The sequence below is a fragment of the Mandrillus leucophaeus genome, unplaced genomic scaffold (assembly GCF_000951045.1).
Source record: "Mandrillus leucophaeus isolate KB7577 unplaced genomic scaffold, Mleu.le_1.0 Scaffold335, whole genome shotgun sequence".
NCBI lineage: Eukaryota > Metazoa > Chordata > Mammalia > Primates > Cercopithecidae > Mandrillus > Mandrillus leucophaeus.
In genome coordinates, this window is record NW_012103532.1 from 895268 (window position 1) to 917417 (window position 22150).

General features: G+C 40.9%; 1 protein-coding gene across 1 annotated transcript in view; it reads right to left on the reverse strand.

The window, feature by feature from the left end:
- Positions 1–22150, reverse strand: part of SCAI (suppressor of cancer cell invasion) — a gene marked incomplete at its 5' end in the record, with an annotated part of 114169 nt that overhangs the window by 89645 nt on the left and 2374 nt on the right. The window contains 1 exon segment of the mRNA XM_011988698.1: positions 15221–15439. Coding sequence (XP_011844088.1) covers positions 15221–15439 — 219 coding nt within the window.

Below are 22150 nucleotides of genomic sequence, written 5' to 3' on the forward strand. Positions count from 1 at the left end.
ATAGCTATACAATATGAATGAAAGGTCAATTTCTGTAGGTGGAAGTGAAGAGTAAAAAAAGATCTGCATTTTTGTACCAGATGTTAAGATAATGGATAAGAAAGCAAAATGTTTTCCCACCTGAAATTTTCAGGCACAATAGCAAGAATTAGCAAGTTGAAAACTGCATTTTAAAAATCCATTTCCATTTTCCTTATAAGCTGAAATTCATTTCAGATTACAGAAATAGGTTAACTATAGATATTAGTTTCCCCACATTTATTGTAAGTTTTCATCTTTTTATGTCTCCATGGATCTCTAATGAGAGGTTACATTAGGAAGACCTAATCAGATATTTTTAAATGTAAGTTGCTTCTAGAAACTTTAAGACTCTTATGAAGCTGCTGCTGTTAGGAAGACTGTATTATTATGTACAAGCATTCGTCAGCAACACCAACCTTGTGACAACTGACAATTACTGTGTTTCATTAAGGATACTATATAAAGTCTTCAGGCAATTTTTCAAGTAAGCATTTGCCTGCAAGTTTCTTTGAGTTTCCAAAACTGATAAAATTAATAAATCTCTGTAATACATCCTGTTAAGGGAGAAAACAGAACTAGAAGTCAGTGTTTTATTTCAGATGTCAAGTAAAAAGGCTTATAAAGGAAGGGGACTTCGTTTGCAGGCTAGAAGTACATAAAAAGTAATCTAAAATGCTATACTAGGGCTCCTAACAGGAAGTTGTAATATATAAATATTTTCCGATTTATAGCTATGAACAATGTTAGCTAACTGCTATACTATTTTCCTCAAAAGAAATTAGAACATCTACTATTCCAGTCTAAATCATTTATAAAGACACTAGTTTCTTTTTTTTTTTTTTTTTGGAGACATAGTTTTGCTCTTTTTGCCCAGGCTGGAGTGCACTGGCGCGATCTCGGCTCACCGCAACCTCCGCCTCCCGGGTTTAAGCGGTTCTCCTGCCTCAGCCTCCCGAGTAGCTGAGATTACAGGTACGCGCCACCATCCCGGCTAATTTTGTATTTTTAGTAGAGACGGGGTTTCTCCATGTTGGTCAGGCTGGTCTTGAACTCCCAACCTCAGGTGATCCACCTGCCTCGGCCTCCCAAAGTGCCGGGATTACAGGCTCGAGCCACCATGCCCGGCAAGACACCAGTTTCTTTTTCAAAGTAGGTTTAAATTTTTTAAAGTTTTCCCATAGGAAAACTCCTATGATCATCCTTTTCCTAATGAGACATACCATAGAAGTTAATATACGAACCACTATATGATCAGCATCTAAAATTAACTAAGGTAATCTATAAAGAGTTTCAAAAAAACTCCTCTACTACTCAGAGCTTGACTCTGATTTTGAACTCTGAATATATCATTTGGTCATTATTACTGTCAGCAAAGATGGGAAATTAATGGTCCATAGAATTAAATTAAATAGGGCTCTGAATTATCCCATAATTTAAATGACCTTATATTTCACATTTTGCAAAGGCACCTATGTTATAAATTAGCTAATCATATTCTTTTTTCCAAGATTTTGGAGGAAAGTAAAACTGTGACACTTATCTCTCTTTATTGAAATCCTCAATTGTATCAATAGAACTCAGGAGACTATGTTAGGAAGAAATGCAGTGCAAATAATTAAACCTGATTATCAGGGATGTTTCAAATATAATGTTGAGATCTCAAAACTCAGGAAATCTCTGTAAATTTTCTGTAAATCCCCCATCTTTACTAAACTGAATTAGATAAGATCATTGATCCTTACGTACACCTAAAATCCAAGTCCAAGGGGGCAGCTTTCAGTCCTCCTTTATCAGTCCTCTCTATGGCATTACACTGTTCACCACTTTCTCACCATTTTGTAACTCTTTTTTCTGTCCTTACAATCTCTTCCATTAACTTCTCTTTCCTTAGTCCAGTCCCTAAATGCATAGCTTCCACTGGAGTATGTGTGTGTATATATACACACATACATATACAAAAAGAAACATACATACAGGAAGTTACTTAGGAATCATGGCCAGTAAGCTGTAGAGCTATGATTCAAATTCAAACCTACCTCCTAATCCAATCCTCTTTTCCTACCATGTGGCATAACCACCTAGACTTTATATGCAAGTAAAGTTCTTAGTTCTTTTCTGGAATCACATTCTGCTCCCTGGCTTTTTTTTTTTTTTTTCCCCCAGACAGAGTCTCACTTCACCCAGGCTGGGGTGCAGTGGCATGATCTTGACTCACTGCAACCTCCGCCTCCCAGGTTCAAGCAATTCTCATGCCTCAGCTTCCTGAGTAGCTGGGATTACAGGCATTTGCCACCACTACCAGCTAATTGCTTTGAATTTTTAGTAGAGACGAGGTTTCGCCATGTTGGCCAGGCTGGTCTTGAACTCCTGACATCAAGTGATCCACCTGCCTTGGCTTCCCAAAGTGCTGGGATTACAGGCGTGAGCCGCCGTGCCTGGCCTGCTCCCTGGCTCTTAGGATGCTGCTGACCTCCAACAAAGCTGTGGTCAAAGGCAAAGGAAAAAGCCAACTTCTCTGAATCAGGTTTTCAGTCAAAGAGCACACTGCCCCACTCACATATTCTTGTTTAAACAGAGAGGACTATATTACAGGGATATCTTTGTTCCAATCCATGTTTCCGTGTTCATGTGTATACAACACAGATCAAACGGCATCTGAGACTTGTAAAGCCCAACTGAGCATTTCCTTGTTTTAGCACCAGTATCTGCTTTTACCCATTGGTAGATCCAGTGGGTTTTTTTTTTATTGTTGTTTGTTTGTTTGTTTTTAAAGACATGGTCTCACTCTATTCCTCCAAGTTGGTATGCAATAACATGATCATAGCTCACTGCAGCCTCTAACTCCTGGGCTCAAGTAATTCTCCTGCCTCAGCCTCCTGAGTAGCTGGGACTACAGGTGCATACCACCACACTCAGCTAATATTTTTTTTTTTGAGACAGGGTCTCACTGTGTTGTCCAAGCTGGAGTACAGTGGTGTGATCTCCACTCACTGTAATCTCTTCCTCCCAGGTTCAAGCGATTCTCAAGCCTTAGCCTCTCAAGTAGCTGGGATTATGATGGTGGTGGCAGCCCATCTGGAGCAGCTGCTGCAGGGATGCCAACTGCAGTGGGGGAGTTGTGACCAGGGCTGCATGCTCTGCAGAATGGGCGGAGGCCAGGAACAGCTGGAAGCCAGGCCACCTACTGAGTTGGAGGGGCGGGAGTCCAGCGCTCCTGGGCCCAGCTGCAGCTACCCAGCTGCGGCTTTGGACCCACGCTTCCCTGCGTTCTCAGGGTCTTAAGAAGCTCCCTGCCCCCACATGCTTGAAAGTACCTGCTCCTGCTCCCTGGCCTCTCCCAGCTTCTGGCACCCACTCTGGGGTGGAGCAAAGTTGTGGCCAAGCCTGGGAGCTGTCACAACTGACTGGGTGTGCTCATGGTAGCACTGACACACAAGCTCCCTGCTGCCTCGGCCCTCTCCAGACTTTGGGTACTGATGAGCATGGGAGGGGGGCCTGGAGGGTTGAGGCTGCCAGTTCTGGTTGAAGTCCATGGCCCAGAGTGAGAACTCAGGGTGCTTTTTCCAGGCCCATCCGTGGTCTCCCATGGACCAATCAGCACACACTTCCTCCATTCTGAGCACAAAAAACCCCAGAAAGCCAGACTCATACCCTCTCTGGTATGACATGCCTACAGAAAGGAGCTACCCACTATGGCTCTCCTTTCTTCTGAGAGCTGGACACTTGCTGGGATGATCTGCCTGCAGGAAGGAGCTACCTACTATAGGTCTCCTCTCTGCTAAGAGCTGGACACTTGCCTGGACAATCGGCTTGCAGAAAGGAGTTACCTACTAGGGGTCTCCTGAGAGCTCTTCTGTCACTCAATGAAGCTCCTCTCCACCTTGTTCATCCTCCAGTTGTCCACATACCTCATTCTTCCTGGGCGCAGGACAAGAACTCAAGACCTAGCAAATTTTGGAACTCAAAAAATGGTAACGCAAACAGGACTGAAACATGCTCACTTGCTTGCCACATTGTGGGTGACGAGAAAGAAAGCGCTGAGGCCCCTTGGGAGCCCAGACCTACGGGCTCCCTGAGACAGGGCTGTGACATCCTCTTTGGGGCTCTGCAGTTCCTGACGTCTCCAAGCTTCTGGGCACCACCATCATGTTCCCCTTGCCCAGATGTGGGTGCCTGCAGTGGAAGCCGCTTGAGGTACATCTAATCCAGCTGCAGCCTTGTATGGCACCAGTGCCTGGAGATGCCTGCCCCACCATGGCAGCTAGCTTGCTTGGCTGTGCACAGTGGCCAGACCCCATGTCCATTCGCTAACACCCCTCTCACTGCTCCATACCTGGCCTATCCTTGGCAGGTGTGGGATCTGGGCCAGTAGCATGAGCCAAGCATAACCTGCCAGGCTGAGTAGGGGAACAAGCGCAGTAAGCCCAAGCAAAACTCGGGCAAAGGTGCCACTAGTCACAGAGGTTTCTGGCTGGAAAAATAACACCCTAAGGATCCTGTGACATTTTCAGGCATGCACCACTATGCCTGGCTAATTTTTTTTTTTCCCAGCTAATTTTTGTATTTTTAGTAGAGATGGGGTTTCGCCATGTTGGCCAGGATGATCTCAAACTCTGGCCTCAAGTGATCTGCCTACCTCAGCATCCCAAAGTGCTGGGATTATAGGCATGAGCCACCGCACCTGGCCGGCTAATTTTTAAAATTTTCTATAGAGATGAGGTCTCACTGTGTTGCTCAGGCTGGTCTTGCACTCCTGGCTTCAAGCAATCCTCTCGCCTCAACCTCTTGAGCAGCTGGACTACAGGCATGCACAGCCACACCCAGCTATATTTTTCATTGTGTAGACGGGGTCTCATTTTGTTGCCTAGGCTGGTCTTAAACTCCTGAGCTCAGGCAATCCTCTCGCCTTGGCCTCCCAAAGTGCTGGAACTACAAGCATGAGTCGCTGTGCCTAGCCTGCCTCTATTCTTAGAGTCAAACATTCGTCTGTGTTTGGAATCCTTACTCCTAAATTGAGGAAAAACTTCTCGGAAGTAGCACTTCTCTAATTATAATCTATCACATTAACACAGGCTATGGCTTTATCTGGCAAAGCTTTGTTTTTCTCATCTGTAGAACCAAGATAATAGACACTAATGACATTGTTTTAAGGATTTAATGAATTCTTTGGGGTTCTTAACATATCTTTTTAATTTTCTCTCTATACTTCTCCTGAAGAATCTTAAAAACTAACCACTATTGGATATGGCTAAAAGGGAACACTTTTACACAGCTGATGGGAATGTAAACTAGTACAACCACTATGGAAAACAGTGTGGAGATTCCTTCAATGACTAAAAGTAAAACTACCATTTGATCCAGCAATCCCACTACTGGGTATCTACCCAGAGGAAAAGAAGTCATTACACAAAACAGACACTTGCACACACATGGTTGTAACAGCACAATTTGCAATTGCAAAAATATGGAACCAGCCCAAGTGCCCATCAATCAACAAGTAGATAAATAAATTGTGACATATATATATGGTGGTATTATATATATATAAAATAGGCCATAAAAGGAACGAAATAATGGCATTTGCAGCAACCTGGATGGAATTGGAGACCATTATTCCAAGTTAAGTAACTCACGAATGGAAAACCAAACATCCTATGTTCTCAGTCATAGGTGGAAGCAAAGCTATGAGGATACAAAGACAAAAGAATGACACATGGACTTCGGGGACTCTCAGGAAAAGGTAGGAGGGGCGTGAGGGATAAAAGACTACACACTGGGTACAGTGTGTACTGCCTGGGTGATAAGTGCACCAAAATCTCAGAAATCACCACTAAAGAAATTATTCATGGAACCAAACACACCTGTTTCCCAAAAACCTACTGAAATTTAAACAAAAACAAAAACAAAAACGAACTAACTACAACTACCTCTCCCCTAACCAATTCCCGATCCAGCTTCTACCAGCAGCTTTAAAGGGGAAGATGCTCTATGTTTCTAGTCAGACCTGACAAGATCTTAGAGGGAGCTAACATATAAGACCATGTTAACTGACTTTGATAGAATATACTACATTATAATAGAATATACTAATCAATTTTATTATTATTTTAGTATAGCATTTAAATAGTCTATTTTCTAGATTCTGGGGAAATGGTGACAGCATAGTATTGAATCTATTCAGATACCTTCCCAACACAGGCAGAACAAACAGATAATAAAGCAAAACCCACTGGTAACATTTCAATAAAACCACGGGTTATGGGCTGAATTGTTATCCCCAAAACTCATATGTTGAAGCTCTAACTCCCAGTATCTCAGAATTTCACTGTATCTGGAGACAGGGCCTTTAAAGAGGTAATTAAAAAGAAGCCTTTAGGAAAGGTTTTAATACAATATGAGTTGCGCCCTTAGAAGAAGACATTAGGACATACAGAGAGGCGCTAGGGCACAAATGCATGCAAAGATGACCATGTGAGGGCACAGGAAGGAGGCATCCATCTGCAATCCAAGGAGACAGGGCTCGGAAGAAACTGAACCTGCTGACATCTTGATCTTGGACTTCCAGCCTCCAGAACTGTGAGAAAATGCATTTCTGTTGTTTAAGCTACTCAGTCTATGGCACCTTATTATGGCAGCCATAGCAAACTAATAACGTAATATGGTAACCATCAAATCCCAAAATACGGGTGGTTGGAGACAAATTACCAACAGCCAAAAGACCTGCATGCTATTAGCATCTATGCTGGAGGAGACACAGGAAGCAAAACTGGGAACATCTCATGGACCAGTGAAGAAGACAATCCCAAAATAGGCAATATGGATTCACCAGAAAGCACAGTGGGTCATTAGAAGAACAGAAACTAAAACTGGGAGGAATTTTGCCTGAGCAAACAACCACACATGGCTACTAAGCACTTGAATGTAGTTCATCTTACCTGAAATGTATGTAAGTATAAAATACTCACCGAGTTTCAAAGACTTAGCATAAAAAACAATGTAAAATATCTCATCACTAATTTTTCTCTATCGATTTATGATGAAGTGGAATATTTTTGATTTATTGGATCAAATATTATTAAAATTAATTTCACTTGTTTCTTTTTAGTTTTTAATGTGGCTAGAAAATTTAAAATAACATTTGTGGCTTATATTAAATTTCTATTAGTCAATGATTTTCTTTTTTTTTTTTCGAGATGGCGTTTCACTCTCGTTGCCCAGGCTAGAATGCAATGGCGCGATCTCGGCTCACTGCAACTTCCGCTGCCTGGGATCAAGCGACTTCTCCTGCCTCAGTCTCCCAAGTAGCTGGGATTACAGGTGTGTGCCACTACGCCCAGCTAATTTTGTATTTTTAGTAGAGATGGAGTTTCACCACTTTGGTCAGGCTGGTCTCGAACTCCTGACCTCAAGTGATCGACCCACCTCAGCCTCCCAAAGTGCTGGGATTACAGGCAAGAGCCACCATGCCCAGCCTAGTCAATCAATGATTTTCGAGAGCATGCAATCAAGATACCTACTGAACTCTGGTGGCAGTCTACCTCAAAGGCAAGTCCAATTCTTTTGGTGGTAAGCCATATAAAATGACAGCCTATACCACAGCCTTGTTCAGACAGTTTAGGGTATACTCTTTAAAATAACATGGTTATTTATTTCAATAACAATAACCTTGCCATTACCAGTTTGCAGAACTAGCCTCTAAGAGAATGTTAATTTTCTGAAGAAGGAGGAGAAGGGGAGGAAAGAAGAAAAGAGAAGAAGAAGAAAAGGGCAGGGGAGGGTCAGTGGAACAAACTGTTAATTTCTCAGTTGTCCTCTCCTCTTTAGGAAAAAGGGAATCCTAAAAACAGGCTTCTAAAGGAAGCATTATAGAAACTTTCTTTCTTAAGTTGAATACTGAGAGTATATTTATTGATTTTTATTTCATTTTATTTTATTTTTGGAGATGGAGTTTTGCTCTTGTTGCCCAGGCTGGAGGCAATGGCACAATCTCGGGTCACCACAACATCCGCCTCCTGGGTTCAAGCGATTCTCCTTCCTCAGCCTCCCAAGTACCTGGGGTCACAGGCATGTGACACCACGTCCAGGTAATTTTGTATTTTTAGTAGAGACAGGGTTTCTCCATGTTGATCAGGCTGGTCTCAAACTCCTGACCTCATGTGATCCACCTGCCTTGGCCTCCCAGAGTGCTGGGATTACAGGCGTGAGCCACCGCGCCTGGCTGGGAGCATATTTAATAAAAATAAATTCTGTAATTATTTTCACTTAAGACTATTACACTTCACTTTGGGGCACCTCCCAATTAAAAAAATATATATACACACATACTCACACTATATATACGATTATATGTACTGTAATAATAGCATTATATATACTATCAGTGGCCTCCAAGGCTTCTTTGGCTTTGTGTATTTGCTCCTCTGGAGTCAAATAATTAGCGACTTGGAGGCCTCTCCTTTTGCAAAACACTGCAAGTTAGGGATATCACTGATAGACACAGCTGTGTTTCTCAAATACATGTCTCGAGATGCTGCCTTATATAATCCCACTAAGTATTCCATTCTGCTTTGACAGTCTTAGTCACCATGGCAACCAGAACCCTGCAAGCACTTGGGCTTTTGATCATTTTCTGACAGCATTCAAAGCTTTTTCTAACATTATTCTCACTTCATTACTATTGTAACTACATGCAAGAGCCATTATATGCGAAACATCATTCACTTCATCCAATTCTTATTTTTTTGGAATATGTTTTCTTACACAGTGAGTGGAAGGAAGAGATAAACTATTATGCACATATTATAAGAAGGTATTTTCAGTCGAGAAAAACACTCCATTAAGATATTCACAGCTGGGAAAATGAAAGGCTCTGACAACTTAGATGAACAGCTTAATATAACTTGGAAAGATACACGTCCAAGAGTAAAAAGAGAATTTATTATACCCCAAATGAGACATTATACAAAAATCTGAAACCTTTCATGCACTGAAATGCCCTTTTTCACTCAGCTCATAAAGAGTTAAAAAGTCCAAGTAACAGGGAACACAACAGGGGAGGTTTCTGAGGTGCTGTGTGTTCTACTTCTTCATCTGAATACAAGTCACATGGATGTGTTCAGTTTCTTAAAAATACACTTACAGCATGTGCACTTTTCTGCAAGTCAATTATACTTCAGTAATAAGTTTAATACACAGTTCGTGAATTGAAGAAAGCAAGCAAAAAGAAAGGCATGTCAGAACATGTGGAAAACGAGACGAAAAAAAAAAAAAGACAAGCACTAACAGTGAGAAGACTGCTAGAGGGAAGGGCTTAATATAAAAAACTGACACTATTACAGCTGGATCCCACTTCATTCCATTTTCCCAAACTCCAATGCTGGTCCAGACCACTACCAAAACATTTCTTTTTCTCTATAAGGACCATGGACCTACTCAGACCAATTTAAATAAGGGGGTGGGGGTGGGTAGCAACCAAAAAAACCTCATAATTATTCCAAAATAAATCTTGTCTTTTTTTTTTTTTTTTTTTTTGAGATGGAGTCTCGCTCTGTCGCCCAGGCTGGAGTGCAGTGGCCGGATCTCAGCTCACTGCAAGCTCCACCTCCCGGGTTCACACCATTCTCCTGCCTCAGCCTCCCGAGTAGCTGCGACTACAGGTGCCCGCCACCTCGCCCGGATAGTTTTTTGTATTTTTTAGTAGAGACGGGGTTTCACTGTGTTAGCCGGATGGTCTCAACCTCCTGACCTTGTGGTCCGCCCGTCTCAGCCTCCCAAAGTGCTAGGATTACAGGCTTGAGCCACTGCAGCCGGCCATCTTGTCTCTTTCTAAAGAAATGCTCATAAAGCAACATCAACACTCGAAAGAAAAGAGGTTTTTGATTGACATAACTCAAAGATCTTCTTTAGCCAGGAAACAGGGAGAGTAGTGTAGACAAGAATGCCAACACACACCTCCAACCCACCACCACAGGGAACTTTAAGGAAGGCCTACAAAACTGATAAAGAGAGCCCCTTCTAATCAAGGTCTAATATTGAACAAAGAACACTTCTTTTTTTCTCTTTTCTTTTTATAAAAGGGACAGGGTCTCACTGCATTGCCCAGGCTGGAGTACAGTGGCATAACATAGCTCACTGCAGCTTCAAACCTCTGGGCTCAAGTGATCCTCCCACTTTAGCCTCCAAGTTGCTGGGACTAAAGGCGCACACCACCACACCCAGCTAATTTTGAAATTTTTGGTAGACAGAGTCTTCCTATGTCGCCAGACGGGTCTGGAGCTCTTGGCTTCAAGTGATCCTCCTGCCTTGGCCTCCCAAAGTGCTGGGATTACAGGTATCATCCACTGCTCCTGGAGATACTTTCATTTACATAAACAAAAAAAGAAAGCAGTACAGCTGCTATACTGGACAACCACATCTCTCTCAAACAAAAATCCAAAAGTATTCAGAAGATATATACTTTACTCACCACAGAACTATTTTTGAATAAATAATTATGGCTGGCTGGCTGGCTTGCTTATTTATTTCTTTATTTATTTATAGATAGAGTCTTGCTCTGTCACCTAGGGTAGAGTGCAGTGGCGTGATCTCGGCTCACTGCAACCTCTGCCTCCCGGCTTCAAGCGATTTTCCTGTCACAGCCTCCCGAGTAGCTGAGATTACAGGAGTGTGCCACCATGCCTGGCTAATTTTTGTGTTTTTAGTAGAGATGGGGTTTCACCATGTTGGCCAGGCTGGTCTCGAACTCCTGACCTCAGGCGATCTGCCCACCTCAGCCTCCCAAAGTGCTGGGATTACAGGCGTGAGCCACACTGCGCCCGGCCAATTATAGCTTATTTAAATTGAAGAGGATCGTTCAATAAAACACTGAAAATATATCCCTGGTATATTTGCTTATCCACTCCTCCAGGTGATAGACCAAAATTTATCATTATTAGTATTGTCAAATTTTAAAACAGCACCTTAGAAAGATACTACTCCATACCTGGGATATAAGATTTATATTTCAAAACAGCTCAAAGAGTAGATTTGAAATGTTCCCAACAGAAAGAAATGATGAATGTTTGAAGTGATGGATATCCCAAATCCATAATGTGATCATTACAATGGTATGTATGTATCAAAATATCTCATGTGCTCCACACATATGTAAAATTATTATGTATCAATGTTTAAAAAGAAAAAATGAAAAATATGCAATAATCAAAACAATTGGAAATGTTTTTCTCATTAAAAAAATAACATAAAACTAACATCTCATTCCATACACAAAAATTAACTTAAAATGGGCTGGGCATGGTGGCTCATGCCTGTAATCCCAGAATTTTGGGAGGCCGAGGCAGGCAGATTACTTGAGGTTAGGAGTTCAAGACCAGCCTGGCCAACATGATGAAATCTCGTTTCTACTAAAAATAATACAGTATGGTGGTACGCACCTGTAATTCCAACTACTAGGGAGGCTGAGGCAGGAGAATTGCTTGAACTCGCGAGGCAGAGGCTGCAGAGAGCCGAGATCATGCCACTGCACTCCAGCCTAGGGGACAGAGCAAGGCTCCATCTCAAAAAAATTAATTAAAATAAAAAGAACTCAAAATGGATTGCAGACCTAAATGTAAGAGCTAAAGCTATAAAACTCTTAGAAGAAAACACAGGATAAGTTTTCAGGTTAGGCAATGATTTCTTAGACACAACACCAAAAGTATAAGCAATGAAAGAAAAGAATGACAAGTTTAACTGTATTAAAATTAAAAACATTTGTGCTTCAAAGGATATCATTAAGAAAGTAAAAGACATGCTGGGCACAGTGGCTCATGGCTGTAATCCCAGCACTTTGGGAGGTTGAGGCGGGTGGATCACATGAGGTCAGGAGTTCTAGACCAGCCTGGCCAACATGGTGAAACCCTGTCTCTACTAAAAATACAAAAATTAGCTGGACATGCTGGCATGCGCCTGTTATCCCAGCTACTCGGGGAGTGGGGGCCGTGGGTGCCGAGGCAGGAGAATCGCTTGAACCCGGGAGGCGGAGGTTGCAGTGAGTGAGATCACACAATCACACTCCAGCCTAGGAGACAAGAGTGAGACTTCGTCTCAAAAAAAAAAAAAAAAAGAAAAGAAAGTAAAAGACATTCCACAGAGTAAGAGAATATATATTTGCAAATCACACATCTTACAAGGGACTTGTATCCAGAATATATAAACAATTATAAATTAATAGTTTTAAAACTAATCCAATATTTAACTAGTCAAAGAATTAGAACAGATGTTTTCCCAAAGAAGAAACAGAAATAGCTAACAAGTGTATAAAAAGATGCCCAACATTAGGGAAATTCAAATCAAAACCACCAAGAGATACCATTTACATCCACTAGGATGTCTATAATCAAAAAGATAGAAAATAATAAGTATGGGTGAGAAGGAGGAGAAACTGGAATACATTACTTGTGATGAGGCCACTTTGGAAAACAGCTTGGTAGGTCCTCAAAAGGTTAAACACAGAATTACCATAAGACCCAGGAATTCTACCCCTTGGTACATGGCCAAGAGAATTGTAATCGCAGCACTTTGGGAGGCCAGGGCAGGTGGATGACCCAAAGTCAGGAGTTTGAGACCAGCCTGGCCAATCTGTCTATACCAAAAATACAAAAATTAGTTGGGCAGGGCAGGCATCTGTAATTTCAGCTACTCGGGACGCTGAGGCAGGAGAACCGCTTGAACCCAGGAGGCGGAGGTTGCAGTGAGTCGAAATTGTGTCATTGCACTCCAGCCTGGATGACAAGATCAACACGCCGTCTCAAAAAAAAAAAGAAATGCTCACATAAAAACTTGTATACAAATGTTCACAGGACTATTATTCTTGATAGCCAAAAAACTCAAATGTCACCAACTGATGACTGGACAAATTGTGATAAATCCTTACAATGGAATATTAATCAGTAATAAAAGTAGTGATATGTGCTACAATACAGATGAACCTCAAAAACATTATGTTAACAAAATAAGTGCATGATAGAAGACCACATATTGTATGATTCCAGTTATTTAATATATAAAATATCAAAAATAGGTAAATCCATAGAGACAAACAGTAGATTAGTGGTTGTCAGGGGTTAAGGTCTGGAAGAATGCAGAATCACTGCTAATAGGAACCGGATTTCTTTCGGGGGTGATTAAAATGATCTAAAATTAAATTGTAGTAATAGCTGCAAAACCCTGCAAACATACCAAACTTTTCAACTATAAACGCTGAATGGGCAAATTTTATTGTGTGTCAATACAGCTCCATAAAACTGTCTCAAAAAAAAGGGGTCCGAGCTATTATAACTACGTCAGTGTTTTAAGTTTGAGAGCCCATGTGCCAGAAGTTACACAAGGGATTTAAATGCAAGCTTTTAAATGTCTTCCTACCTTTAAATCTACAATCCCTTTAAGATTTTATTTTTATTTTTTGGTTAAGGGTCTTGCTCTTGTCACTCAGGCTGGAGTGCAGCGGTGTGATAACACCTCACTGAAGCCTCGATCTCCTGGGCTCAAGCAATCCTCTCGCCTCAGACTCCTGAGCAGCTGTGACTTTAGGCACTCGCCACCACATCCAGCTAATTTTTTCATGTTATTGTAGAGATGAGGTTTCACCATGTTGCCCAGGCTGATCTCAAACTCCTGGGCTCGAGTGATCCTCCCACCTCAGCCTCCCTAAGTGCTGGGATTATGGGCATGAGCCGCCGCGCCTGGCCTCTTTTAACTTTTTACTTAATTTCAACAGGCACACAGATATGTGGGAAACAGGCTCACTAGATGTGCTAAAGCTGAGGCTAGCTGTGAGCAGACGTTTGCTTTGGGTTTTGTTTTTTTATAATTGCGTCATAGAGTAATTGAGGGCAGGGACTGTTAGCTTTATCTCTGAATTTTCGTACCCAATACAGAATGTGGTACATACTGGGTGACAAATAATGTTGAAGAAAAAAAATATACCTAGAAGGCAAAGAAAAAAAAAAGTCTAAGTAAGGAAATTTAAGAGGTTTAAAACAATGTATTACAGGAAAACAAAAGATTTAAACCCCAGGCATACCAAGGAAAACTTCTGAATTAAAATAGTGAAAGAAAATATGATTTAAAAAGACACAATTAATTTATAAGGCCAAAGAAAAACATGATCTCAAACATCTCCTCTGCAGCACAAAATAGGAAGCAGCAGAGTGCAGGAGTTAAGAATACTGTCTTTGGAATCCTCCGTTTAACAAATATTCACAAAGCATTTACAATGTGCAAGACATGGGCTTAAAAACTAGCGAAACAGTAACAAACAGGGGCCTGCTCTTAGGGACATTTCATTTTAATGCAGGACAGACATAATAAGCAAGTAAATAATTTTAAGAGTGGTAACTGTCAAGAAGCAAATCAAATGAATATAGGAAAAAGAGAATGATTTAAAGGGCAGCTTTAGACAGAAGGGTATTTGAAAAATTCACATTTTTTAAAAAAAGATAAATTATCTGGTTTAAAAATAAACCTTGCCAGTATATGTCCAAACCTGGTGATGCATAATACAATTATAAAATGTAAGATTAAAAGATTGCATTTTTATCCATAAACCATAAATTAAAATAACTTGGTATCTTTACAATCATTCCTTTCTACATAAATTTTCAAAAATAAAACCTGTTTATCCCTAGAATTTTACCTATTGTATGAATTTTCTTCTAACTGGTACTAAGCTAATGAAGCTTTAGGTCTGAATATCCTAAAACTCTCAAGAACTGAAATATAGGTTAAATCATAAATAGCATGGTTTATAACACCCCATCATTACTTTTTCTACCCACCCCCCGCCATCACCACCCCGATCTGGTGGCCCATCATTACTTTAGGCACAGACATTTCATTCCAGAAAGCACAGAAAGAAAGAATAAAAGAAACAAGCAAGTAAACAAATTACAAAAATGCAATAGGAGGCTCCACATTCAATTGCATATGCATTTCTAGGCTCCTCAGACCTCAACACCCTAACGTGCAAAACCAGATGAAAATCAGATCTGGTGTGAGTAATGCATACAAAACCATCTCACAAAATAGCTCTTTCTAACTTGACTAAAACAGTGTAAGTTATCCTCTTTTCCTACTGTTTCTTTAATCTAAGAATTTAAAAAATGATGTCAAAGAAAAAAACCATGATTACTCTAATACAGAAATGCATATGACATTCTACCTATAATTTTCAGAAACTTACCACACATCAGCCAGAAAAAAAAATGCAGAACTAAAGAAAAGTTCAAAGCACCAAGAGTCCACTCACCTTAACCCATTGAACAGTTGCTTAGATTTATCCAGAAGATAACAAAAATCTGTAACTGTTTTCCTCTCTCCCTGTGGGATATCATCTTCAGCACCTCCAGAGGACATGATTTCTTGAAGAGCAAATTCAGTCCTGTAAGAAAACATATGTTCATTCATCCAGTAGGTAAAAATAAAAATAGAAAAAAACCTTAGTTATATCATCTGATAGTATTTTTTATCCAAGACAGATATAGAATTCTTCTGATTACAATCAAATCATAAAAATATAATTTAAGTGTAAGATACTGTAAGATCATCTCATCGGGCGCGGTGGCTTACGCCTGTAATCCCAGAACTTTGGGAGGAGGAGGTGGGCAGATCACCTGAGGTCAGGAGTTCGAGACCAGCCCAGCCAACATGGAGCAATCCTATCTCTACTAAAAATACAAAAATTAGCCGGGCGTGGCAGTGGGCACCTGTAGTCCCAGCTACTCAGGAGGCTGAGGCAGCAGAATTGCTTGATCCCGGGAGGTGGAGGCTGCAGTGAGCCGAGATGTGCCATTGCACTCCAGCCTAGGCGACACACTGAGACGTCATCTCAAAAAAAAAACAAAAAAAAAAAGGAAAGAAAATAGATCATCTCCTATCATTGGTATGGATGAAAATTGGAACCATATTATAAAGCAGTTTTCATAATATCCTTTCATCTAATAAATATTATTTAAATGCCTGTTAGGTTCTAGGCATTCCTCTACATGGTTAACAATCTAAAAATATTTATTTATTTATTTATTTATTTGTTAATTTGATCCATTCTATAAATCCTTCTGGAAAATGATCCCACAAATGGAAAACACCTTATCCATGTATTTGTTTCAGTATCATAACATTTAAAAATTGAAAACAACCTAAAGGCCTCAAAGACGAAAATGGTTAGGAATACTAACCACTGCACTCTACCCAATCACTAACTCACAACTGTGTTTAAGAAGGTGAGGCAATGGTATGAGCACACTTCAGTATAAAAGGGATATAAAATCACACACACACATAATACACACATACGTATACACACAGAGGTGTATTAAAACTATACTGAATTGAAACTATCTCCAGTTGTAATCAATTTCATAAACCTGCCATGTAAAAAGAAAAAACAACAGTAAGTTGTCAGACAATATGTACAATACAAACCTAAACTAAACTTTAAAAACTGATTTGTGGCCAGGCGCAGTGGCTCACGCCTGTAATCCCAGCACTCTGGGAGGCCAAGGCAGGCAGATCACGAGGTCAGGAGATCGAGACCATCCTGGCTAACATGGTGAAACCCCGCTTCTACTAAAAATACAAAAAATTAGTCAGGTGTGGTGGCGGGCGCCTGTAGTCCCAGCTACTTGGGAGGCTGAGCCAGGAGGATGGCGTGAACTCAGGAGGCAGAGTTTGCAGTGAGCAGAGATAACGCCACTGCACTCCAGCCTGGGTGACAGAGCGAGACTCTGTCTCAAAACAAAACAAAACAAAACAAACAAACAAAAAAACTGATTTGTGTTTACACACAGACAGAAATCCCTGGAATAATACAGGAAAATTTGGTCCTAGTGTAGGGTGTAAAAATAGGCAGACAAAATATAGTCACTGAAATAATGTGATACGATTGGTGAAATAATGAAATTTAATAGATCAACTGAAGAACAGAAAGGATACAGTTGAACAAATTAATAAGCTAAAATATCAGATTTGGGATACTCTGCCAAAAGACAGTAGAAAGAGACAAAATACATAAAAGAAAAAGCAAGAGATCAAATAGAGAAATGAGGGAAATCAACTGCCACACAATAGCTTACACAGGAGGAGAGAAAAACACAAATGAGAGTGAAGAAATAGTTGCAGAAATAATGACTAAATTTCCCAGAATTAGAGAAAATATAACACCTAAATTGAAAGGACTCAAAGAATGTCAAAATAATCCCACAGCTAGAACCATTAGAGTAAAACTTAGGAAATCAGAGTTCTCTTCCCTTCCTGAAAAATTCACTCTTATATCCACCACGTAGGTATCCACATCCCAGGGTACCTGCATGGCTGTCAGAATAGAAACTATGTGAGGAGGCCATTCGCAGGCAGGGCCAGCTTGCACAGGATGTTGAAGGCTGAGGGTGGTGAGGAGGGCACCCATGGGGGCAGAGGACTGGCAGGGAAAGTAGGAGCCTGAGCACAGTGACAGCACCTCCATGTAAAAGGGTTCAAAGCAGCAACGGGAGATTTGCTATATAGAGAGGGATAGATCAATAAGATCTATTAAGGGCCAGGCGCAGTGGCTCATGCCTGTAACTCTAGCACTTTGGGAGGCAGAAGCAGGAGGATCACTTGAGGCTAGGAGTTTGAGATCTGCCTGGGCAACACAGTGAGATCCTGTCTCTACAAAAAATTTTAAAATCAGCCAGATGTGGTGGCAGGTGCCTATAGTCCCAGCTACTCATGAGGCTGAGGCAGGAGAATCGACTGAGGCCAGGAGTTCAAGGGTGCAGTGAGCTATGATTCCTCCACTGCACTTCAGCCTGAGTGACAGAGTGAGCCCCATCTCTTTAAAAAAAATAACATTTTTTTTTTAAAGATTTATTAAAGACAATGGGACCCAGAGTTCTCATTTGGCAGAGAAGGGAGATGGCAAATATGGAAATGGAAAAAGTTTGAATGAACTCTGTGGATTGAAACTGGGCCAGGTGCGGTGGCTCACATCTGTAATCTCAGCACTCTGGAAGGCCAAGGTGGGCGGATCATTTGAGGTCAGGAGTTTGAGACCAGCCTGGGCAACATAGTGAAACCCATCTCCACCAAAAAAATACAAAAATTAGACCAGCATGGTGGGGTGCGCCTGTAGTCCCCAGCCACTTGGGCAGCTGAGGCAGGAGAATCACTTGAACCCAGGAGGTGGAGGTTGAGGTGAGCCGAGATCATGCCACTGTACTCCAGCCTGGGCGACAGAGCGAGACTCCGTTTCAAAAATAATAAACTGTAAGTATGAGTGAACTAATGGATTTCCGAAGACATGGACATACATGCATGGTGTGTGTCCCACGCAGATGCATACTCCCTAGCTCTGCAATTCTATCTACTGAGAGGGCCTTGGAGCAGTGAACATCTTCCCTCCCCAGTGGTATGAACGTTTCTAGCACCTAGCTCTTGACCTCTAATACCATTCTCCAATAAAAGGAACCAGACATCTTTGGAGAATTGTAATTCACTAATTACAGCACAGGGGTAGAAAAAGTACAGGATGAATCTGGAATATCTTGTGGCAGTAAGCAAGAAAGTGCTCAAGGAATGCCAAAGACATGTCCAAAAGACATAGGATCAAGATTGAAGGAGATCCCACTGGCCAAATGGGGTAATTTCAGCATCAATACCAATAATAATAGCAATGGATTAAAACCCATTGACAAAATAAGAAATCATGAATCAATACAGATATAAATAAATGAGTGAATAAATGGAAAGTGTGGTAGTAAATGGGATAGTTTCTGAATACTTCCCCCATAAACTACACATTACTTCCAAGGGAAAAGTAACTTCACAGCAGTAAAACCTGGCAGACACTGCCTTGATCAAATGATCAAAGTAACATCATTAGTAATCAGACAAATCAAAGTCCCATGCAATGAGAAGTGTTGTTCCCGTCAAAGATCTGTAGCCTGAGTCTAATCATGAGGAAATAGAGAAAACCAAGTTGGGGGACATTCTACAGAATAACCAACCTGTAATCTTCAAAAATGTCAAGGCCTTTCCTTCAAAGAAAAGGGAAAACTGAGGTATAATGTCTGATTCTCCCTGGATCCTTCTATTGAGACAACTGGTAAGGCCTGAATGGGGTCTAAGGACTAGACAGGAGTAAAATTTCAGTGTTAATAAGAAAGATGTTCAACCACCAATAATAAATTGGTGAACAAAATACAAACCTAACACAGCAAAATAAGCACATTAAAACTATACTAACTACAGCAGTTGAACATGCACTGAAACCAGCACAGTTGCTAGAGGCAGTGTAAATTAGTTCAAACCCGTGAATTTCCCTGAATGTATGAGGGGACATTAAACGGTCATTCTATTAGATCTATCAATTACACTTCAGAAAATTTATCCTGAGGTTAACTGTCATTACTGGTAAATTACTCATAACACAAGAACTGGTGAAGAATCACTAGCATCTGGGACATTCTTCAAAATCTATCCTTCCAGTCTCACCTTCCATTAGCACACACATACCTATTCTCTGACAACAATAAAACACTTGAAAGCCTCTGAACAAATCCTACTCTTATACAGCATCATGATTTACATACTATTCCCCTGGCCTATTTTGTTCACCTACCAAATTTATATTCATAGTTGAAGACACCATTCAAACGACTTTTCAGTGAAACTTTTCTTGAAAATCTAAATCTCTCCCTGGCACCTACTTATGATCAAGTCAGTAGGGGCTTCTTCGGTTACTTCACAAAAAAGTTAAACAAATATACCAATTATTTGTTTTCTGAAAAGTCTATCTCACCATCTAGACACACATTGTCCAAAAGTGTAGTCATTAGCTATTTGTCACTATTTAGCACCTGAAACATGGCTACTCTGAATTGAGATGTGCTGTAAATGTGAAGTATAAGTGTAAAATATGCCAGGCTTAGAAGGCTTAGTATGAAAAAAAAAGCCGTGGCAGAGAGTGAAAGAAAACTGATAAAGATATATGGCAAGATAAAGATGGCATTAATATGTAATCCTAGCAACAGCATTGTTTGTTGAGATAATTCTCAGCAGACATCTTCAGAGTGGCTTCAAAGTAGTTCCAACTGTCTTGCAAACAGCCAGGTATTCTGAATACATAACCAAAAAGATCATCATGTATATTTTTAAATCTTTCAGTATGCTAGTGATATGGATTGGCCCACCCAAATCTCAACTTGAATTGTATCTCCCAGAATTCCCACGTGTTGTGGGAGGGACCCAAGGGGAGGTAACTGAATCAGGCCATCTTTCCCATGTTATTCTCATGATAGTGAGTAAGTCTCATGAGATCTGATGGTTTTCTCAGGGGTTTCCTTTTTGCTTCCTCCTCATTTTCTCTTGCCACTGCCATGTAAGAAGTACCTTTTGCCTCCGGTCATGATTCTGAGGCCTCCCCAGCCATGTGGAACTATAAGTCCAATTAAACCTCTTTTTCTTCCCAGTCTCAGATATGTCTTTATGAGTGGCATTAAAATGGTCTAATACAGCTAGGTTGCATAAGACAAATAGTTTGTGTTTCATGATTTTCTCAGTGTTTCTATTCAAGTATTTTATAAATATACCATCCTTCTTGTAGCTGCTACTTATCACATTCTACTCTAATATTACAGAAACCTGTGCCTCATGTCATACCAGATTATAAAGTCCTTGGCCAGGTGTGGTGGCTCAAGCCTGTAATCCCAGCACTTTGGGAAGCTGAGGCGGGCAGATCACAAGGTCAGCAGATCGAGACCATCCTGGCTAACACGGTGAAACCCCGTCTCTACTAAAAATCAACAAATTAGCCCAGTGTGGTGGTGGGCGCCTGTAGTCCCAGCTATTTGGGAGGCTGAGGCAGGAAAATGGCAGGAACCCAGGAGGTGGAGCTTGCAGCAAGCCGAGATTGTGCCACTGTGCCCCAGCCTGGGCAACAGAGCGAGACTGTCTCAAAAAAAAAAAAAAGTCCTTAAGTGCTAAACCCATGTTACATTTATTCTTGCTCTTCAACTAAACCTCCAACAGAACTTCAAATACCTCAAGCACTTATTTCAGTCTTATGAATTGAAATGGATTATGGTAATAGTTTTGGACAAAGTGATACAAAACCTAAATTTAAGGCTGGGTGTGGTGGCTCACACCTATAATCCCAACACTTTGGGAGGCCGAGGCAGGTGGATCATGAAGTCAGGAGATCAAGACCATCCTGGCCAACATGGTGAAACTGTGTCCCCACTAAAAACACAAAAATTAGCTGGGCATGGTGGCGCGTGTCTGTAAAGAGGATCAGGAGGCTGAGGCAAGAGAATCATTTGAACCAGGGTGTAGGAGGTTGCAGTGAGCCAAGATTGCACCACTGTGTTCCAGCCTGGCGTCACAGCAAGACTCCATCTCAAAAAGAAAAAAAAGTAAAACGCTGTATAAGTACAACTGAAGTCAAACAATAGACTAGTTTTAATTATAACCTCCCCCTCCCAAAAAAAAGCAAGATCAGGCCTGGCGCGATAGCTCACACCTGTAATCCCAGCACTTTGGGAGGCTGAGGTGGGCGGATCACTTGAGATCAGGAGTTTGAGACCAGCCTGGCCAACATGGCAAAACCCCATCTCTACTAAAAATACAAAAATCAGATAGGCATGGTGGCACGCACCTGTAATCCCAGCTACTCAGGAGGTGAAGGTTGCAGTGAGCCAAGATCGCACCACTGCACTTCAGCCTGGGTGACACAGTGAGAATCAATCTCAAAAAAAAAAAAAGAATGAATATAGAAAAGCCAGGACAAATGGAAGGCAAAGAGTATAACAGTAAAAATAAAACACAATATGTCAGTAGCTACAATATATTTTAATGAACTAAGTAATAAAATTTAATGATGAAGTCCATCAGATTGGATTTAAGAAAAAAAAATACATGAGTAAAAGATTGAAACAGGCTGAAAGTCAAAGTATGGAAAATACATACCTTGAAACATCAACCAAAAGGGAAGAAGTGTAGCTACGTTATTATCAGGCAACATTGACTTTAAGTCCCCCCCCCAAAAAAAAAAAATCAATATAGATGAAAAGTATTTCCTAGTGACAAAGTGTTCAATTCAATATATCCCTTTTAT